General features: G+C 43.5%; 1 protein-coding gene across 1 annotated transcript; it reads left to right on the forward strand.

Moving 5' to 3' along the window:
- The first annotated feature begins 3,727 nt into the window (after positions 1-3,727).
- Positions 3,728-4,531, forward strand: LOC101110112 (large ribosomal subunit protein uL30-like). Its single transcript, XM_042252996.2, has one exon. It carries the CDS (start codon positions 3,873-3,875, stop codon positions 4,497-4,499), a length of 627 nt encoding a protein of 208 aa, XP_042108930.1. The 5' UTR covers positions 3,728-3,872; the 3' UTR covers positions 4,500-4,531.
- The last annotated feature ends 1,792 nt before the right edge of the window (positions 4,532-6,323 follow it).

Genomic DNA, 6,323 nt, shown 5'->3' on the forward strand with positions numbered 1-6,323 from the left:
TTACAATGAGAGGATTAGAACTTTCAACCCCACCCTTGATCTCTGGGAAGGGGGAGAGAACTGGAGGTTGAGTTCAATCATCGCCATTATTTTTTAATTGTACTGACATATAGTTGATTTACACTGGTGTGTGTGTTTATAATACGTGTACAGCATTGTGTTTAATTTCTGCTAGACAGCCGAGGACTCAGACTCAGTTTTATATATATATATATATATTCTTTTTCATTACGGCTATCCCAGTAGGACTTGGTTGTTTATCCATCCTATATATAATAGTTTGCATCTACTAGTCCCAAACTCCCAGTCCTTGCCTCCCTCGCTCTCCTTACCCTTGGCAGCCACAGGTCTGGTTTTGTTTCATAGATATGTTCATTTGTGTTGTATTTTAGATTCCACATATAAGTGATATCATATGGTATTTATCTTTCTGTTTCTAACTTAGTTAGCTTAGTATGATCATCTCTAGGTCCTTCCATGTTGCTGCAAATGGCATTATTTCTTTTCAATGGTTGAATAATATTCCATTTATATAGCTATACCGCATCTTCTTATAAGTACCATGTGCTAACCGATTGCACCACTGGAGCTGCTGCACCACATCTTCTTTATCCACGTGGTCAATCATTAATCAACTATACTCATGTAATGAAACCCAGCAATCAGGAGAGCTTCCTGGCTGTCAAAGAGATTAATGTGCTGGGAGCGTGGCACACCAGAGAAGGCAAGGAATCGGTGCCTTTCTGCTGAGAGCTTGCCCTATACATCTCTTCCATCAGGCAGGTCATGAGTTGTAGACTTTAGTCATTCTAGTGAATTATCAAACCTGAAAGAGGGTCATGGAAACCCCCTAATTTATAGCCAAATCTGGCAGAAGTGCTGGCAACCTGAAAACACCACTTGCAAGTGGCATCTGAAATAACAGTCTTGGGAGTCTTGTGCCTTTTCTTGTGGGGGTGTGGGGGTGTGCTAAGCCACTTCACTCATGTCCAACTCTTTGCCACTCTATGGACTGTGGCCTGGCAGGCTCTCCTGTCCATGGAACTCTCCAGGCAAGAATACTGGAGTGGGTTGCCATGTCCTCCTCCAGGGGATCTTCCTGACCCAGGGACTGAACCTGAGTCTCTTTCATCTCCTGCATTACCACTAGAACCACCACACTAACTTCAGTGTCCTAAACCTGTGGGGTCTTTACTTACTCTGAGTAGTTGGTATCAGGATTGAATTGAACTATTAGGACACTCAGTTGGTGCCAGAGAATTGATGTTGGAGCATAGTAAATATTTGCATAATATTTGCATAAAAATAAATAACACTAATGGGGATGGGGAGGGAGGTGGCAGGGAGGGTCAGGATGGGGAACACATGTATACCCATGGCTGATCCATGTGAATGTATGGCAAAAACCACCACAATATTGTAAAGTAATTAGCCACCAACTAAAATTTAAAAAAAAAAAAAAAAAAAGGCAGAAGAAGCTGCCTGCCAATGCAGGAGACATGAGAGACTTAGGTTCCATCCCGGGTTGGGAAGATTCCCTGGAGGAGGACATGGCAACCCACTCCAGTTTTCTTGCCTGGAGAATTCCATGGACAGAGGAGCCTGGAGGGCTACGGTCCAAAGGGTCCCACTTACTGTATTTCAGGCACTGTTCTGAGTGCTCTTTGTATATTACCTCATCTAATCCTTACAACAAAACTGTGAGATAGAAGTCATTATCATGCCCACTTTACATGTAGGAAATGGAGGCATCCAGGGGATAAGTAATTTCAATTTTACACAGCTGGTATATAGCAAAATTGGGAATTAAAACCAGGCATTGTAGCTGCAGAGCCTACATCCTAAACCGCTACCCACATGCAGTCTCACTGCTTAGCTCTGTCTTCTTGACCCTGGAGCAGCTTAAAACACTAAACGAGTCAGATCTGAAGATGTTGAACTAACCTGCTGGCAAACATTCAGAAATCTGGAAAGGATTTCTTTTGAGACACTTCATAAAAGGCTGCGATGGGGTTGCCAGTTCTGGAGAACTGAAAGGATGCTACATGCTGTATCTCAACTCGAATATTAAGTGTGAAATTCCTCAGACCCTATTAATCAAAGCAATCTCCAGAATCAGTATTCAGAATCAGTTGTGTACATGGACAAAAGTTAATCATGTAGTAGACATATATGGTACTCCCAAGTTGGCTCTGTCCAAAAGGATAGATAACACTATCTATGGGAAGGAGATGAACCTTCCCATCTTTGGAAAAGAGAGGGCAGAAGAGAGTCCCACTTATCTGAATGAATTTGAAGCACTCCACAGCTGCCTTGTGCCCTCCCCATACCTCTTCATATGTAAAGTATTTTCTATTTGGACCGCAGAGCAAGACTAGATGAATAACATGGCTGGTGACCCTTATCTGCAAAGGGCCTTGGCCTCTCATAAAAATACTTAATAGAGTTCTTTCCCTTTAATTGCATGCCACAGTCTTTGGAGGCCCATCCATCTCTATGGATGCTCCAGGCACTAACCCCCCTTTATAATGTGGCTCCGCCTGAGTGTGGAATCAGCTGATGAGGCCAGGGGTCCCAAGGCAGTACACCATCTGGTCAAGGTCATGGGTGGCAGATTACCAATTAGGAAGCATGGCAGGGAGGATGCTGTGTGGCTGGGGGCCAGGAATAGATGGTGGATCAGCCATTAGTAAGGGAACCAGAGTAGGTGTTGCAACAGATTAACACACGAATCTTTGCTTTCAGAGGATCTTGTGTGAAATCTTAGATTTGGTCACTAGGAGCTTTCAGAGGTGGATAATGAAGCAACTTTTAAAAAAGATGAGCCTGCACTTAGAGCCAGAGAAGGCGATGGCACCCCACTCCAGTACTCTTGCCTGGAAAACCCCATGGATGGAGGAGCCTGGTGGGCTGCAGTCCATGGAGTTGCTAAGAGTCAGACACGACTGAGCGACTTCACTTTCACTTTTCACTTTCATGCACTGGAGAAGGAAATGGCAACCCAGTCCAGTATTCTTGCCTTAAGCATCTCAGGGACGGGGGAGCCTGGCGGCCTGCTGTCTATGGGGTCGCACAGAGTCGGACACGACTGAAGCGACTTAGCAGCAGCAGCAGCACTTAAAGCAATGGGTCTCAAACTTTACCATGCATATGAATCACCTGGGGATCTTGTTAAAAGATCCCCTGACTGATTCTGATTCTGTGGGTCTGAGGTAGGCCTGAGATTTTGCATTTATAATAACCCAGAAGATGCCTGGGCTTCCCTGATAGCTCAGTTCGTAAAGAATCTGCCTGCAATGCAGGAGACCCCGGTTTGATTCCTAGGTAGGGAAGATCCGCTGGAGAGGGGATAGGCTACCTACTCCAGTATTCTTGGGCTTCCCTTGTGGCTCAGCTCCCACAGTGCGGGAGACCTGGTTTGGTCCCTGGATTGGGAAGATCCCCTGAAGAAGGGAAAGGCTACCCACTCCAGTATTCTTGCCTGGAGAATTCCATGGACTGTATAGGCCATGGGGTCACAAAGAGTTGAACAGAACTGAGCAACTTTCACTTTCAGAAGATGCCTGTGCTGCTAGGAAATGGACCACTCTTCGAGTAGCAAGGTCTTAGAACACATCCTACCTGGATTCTCTGCTTCCTCTCCAGAAGACTTCCCCTATAATTCTCTACATCTCTGGAATCTGTTTTCTGTAGTCATTCTACTCAACACCTTAGATTAAAAAAGGGTTCTTGCCTCTTTCCCGGCTGGAACCACGGAGGGTGCAGAAGAGAAGAAAAAGAAGGTTCCTGCTGTGCCAGAAACCCTTAAGAAAAAGCGGAAGAATTTCGCAGAGCTTAAGATCAAGCGACTGAGAAAGAAGTTTGCCCAAAAGATGCTTCGAAAGGCAAGGAGGAAGCTTATCTATGAAAAAGCTAAGCATTACCACAAGGAATACAGGCAGATGTACAGAACTGAAATTCGAATGGCTAGGATGGCACAAAAAGCCGGCAACTTCTATGTACCCGCGGAACCCAAACTGGCGTTTGTCATCAGGATCAGAGGTATCAACGGTGTGAGCCCAAAGGTTCGAAAGGTGCTGCAGCTCCTTCGCCTCCGGCAGATCTTCAACGGCACCTTTGTGAAGCTCAACAAGGCATCAATTAACATGCTGCGAATTGTGAAGCCATACATTGCATGGGGGTACCCAAATCTGAAGTCTGCAAATGAATTGATCTACAAGCGTGGTTATGGCAAAATCAACAAAAAGCGAATTGCCCTGACAGACAATGCATTGATTGCTCGATCTCTTGGGAAACATGGAATCATCTGCATGGAGGATCTGGTTCATGAGATCTATACCGCTGGAAAACGTTTCAAAGAAGCAAACAACTTCCTGTGGCCCTTTAAATTGTCTTCTCCACGAGGTGGAATGAAGAAAAAGACCACCCATTTTGTAGAAGGTGGAGATGCTGGCAGCAGGGAAGACCAGATCAACAGGCTTATTAGAAGGATGAACTAAGGTATCTACCAGGATTATTTTTGTAATCTGGTTTATAACCAATTGAAACAAACAAACAAAAAAAAGAGGGTTCTCTTGTATGCTAGTGGAGAATAAGGAAGACTTTGTCCCTAAACTTTCTTTTTTCTTTTCATTTACTTTTTAATTGTACAAGTAATTCTATTTGAGCCAGCTCAAATACTGTATCATTTCCTGTGTGAGCTCTTCCTTGTCTATCTCTAACGTAAAGACTCTTCTTTGAAGGTTAACATAGCCACAATACTATTATTATTCTCAACAAAGTTAATAATAATTCTTTAATATCATATAATGTCTGAAAAGTGAAAGTTTTAGTCACTCAGTCGTGTCTGACTCTGAAACCCCATGGACTATAACTTGCCAGGCTCCTCTATCCATGGAATTCTCTAGGCAAGAATACTAGAATGGGTTGCCTTTCCCATCTGCAAAGGATCTTCCCAATCTGGGGACTGAACCTGGGTCTCCCACCTTGTGGGCAGATTCTTTACCATCTGAGCCACCAGGAACCCCATATAGTATCTAGTTCATGTTTAATTTCAGTTAATTGTCCCTAACATGTCTCTTTATAGTTTGTTTTTTTGAATCAAGATCTAAATCAGGTCTGCAAATTACATTTGTTTGATTTATTTCTTAATATCTCAAACTTCTTAATCTCTTAATATCTCAGACTTCTTAATCTCTAAACAGCTCCTCTCTCTCTCTCGCTCTCTTTTTTTTTTTGTTATTTCATTCCAGTTGAAGAAAGTAGGTTATTTGCTCTGTAAAATTTCCCTCATTCTGAATTTGTCTGCATCTTCTTGGTGTTATTTACCATGTTCCTTTAACCCCTATATTTCCTGTAAATAGGTAATTAAATTCAGAGATTTGACCAGATTCATCACTGTTTTTGTTTGTTGTTCAGTAATAATCCTGGTGCTACGTACTTGCTACTCTGTTACATTGGATAGAAAGTATAATGGGTTGTTTCACCTTTAGAGATGTTAGGATTGATCCTTGGGTTCAGATAATGTGGTCTTGAACCACCTATCACAGAGCCCTTCATCATCCTTTCCAGTCTTAACCGTCATTGATAACCCCTGTCTGCACTCTTGCAAGTGTTCCTGTAGCACCCTGTGCCTCCCTATTGCACTACTTTATTCATCAGTTTTCTCTACTTTGCAGTGAATTTCCTCAAGGCAGAATCATGTCTCACTTTAGCACCTAGCCTAGTACCCAGCATATAGTTAATACCCAATAAATAGTTACTGAATGAGTGAATTCTGCCCCTAGGATCTCCTGAGATCAGTGGATGCCCACCAGGTTTTGGTGTCTATGTTGCGTTCTTTGCGGAGATGTTCAGGATTTTTAAAGGCCTGGTAGTACAGAAGGAATTCCTTCTAAAATTCTACCACTGTTGGGCTTGGTGTCACTTCAAAGACAAGGTATTTAAGACATGACCTGAGTTCCCAGGCCCCGTGGTGCCACAGTGGAGGTAAGGAGAGAAAAAGGAAGAGATTTTCCTAATCTTTGAGCCAAGGAAACAGATCTCTCCTGGTCAGATACATGACCACATGCAGAGTTACTGAGGGGACGGAAGTGCCTGCTTTGGAAGGAAGCAAGGAGTACTCCAGGCAACAAATTCCCATCTACCTCTTTCCCTCATTTGAACCCCAATAACTTGTTTCTGGGGTTTCCCAGGTGGATCAGGGGTAAAGAATCCACATGTCAATGGAGGAGATGCAGGAGACACAAATTTGATCCCTGGGTTGGGAAGATCCGTGGAGGAGGAAATAGGAACCCATTCCAGTATTCTTGCCTGGGCAATCC

Source organism: Ovis aries, chromosome 1, assembly GCF_016772045.2.
Source record: "Ovis aries strain OAR_USU_Benz2616 breed Rambouillet chromosome 1, ARS-UI_Ramb_v3.0, whole genome shotgun sequence".
NCBI classification, from domain to species: domain Eukaryota; kingdom Metazoa; phylum Chordata; class Mammalia; order Artiodactyla; family Bovidae; genus Ovis; species Ovis aries.

Coding starts and splice junctions, on each gene's coding strand:
- LOC101110112 (XM_042252996.2), top strand. CDS start 3,873: ATGCTTCGAAAGGCAAGGAGGAAGCTTATCTATGAAAAAGCTAAGCAT.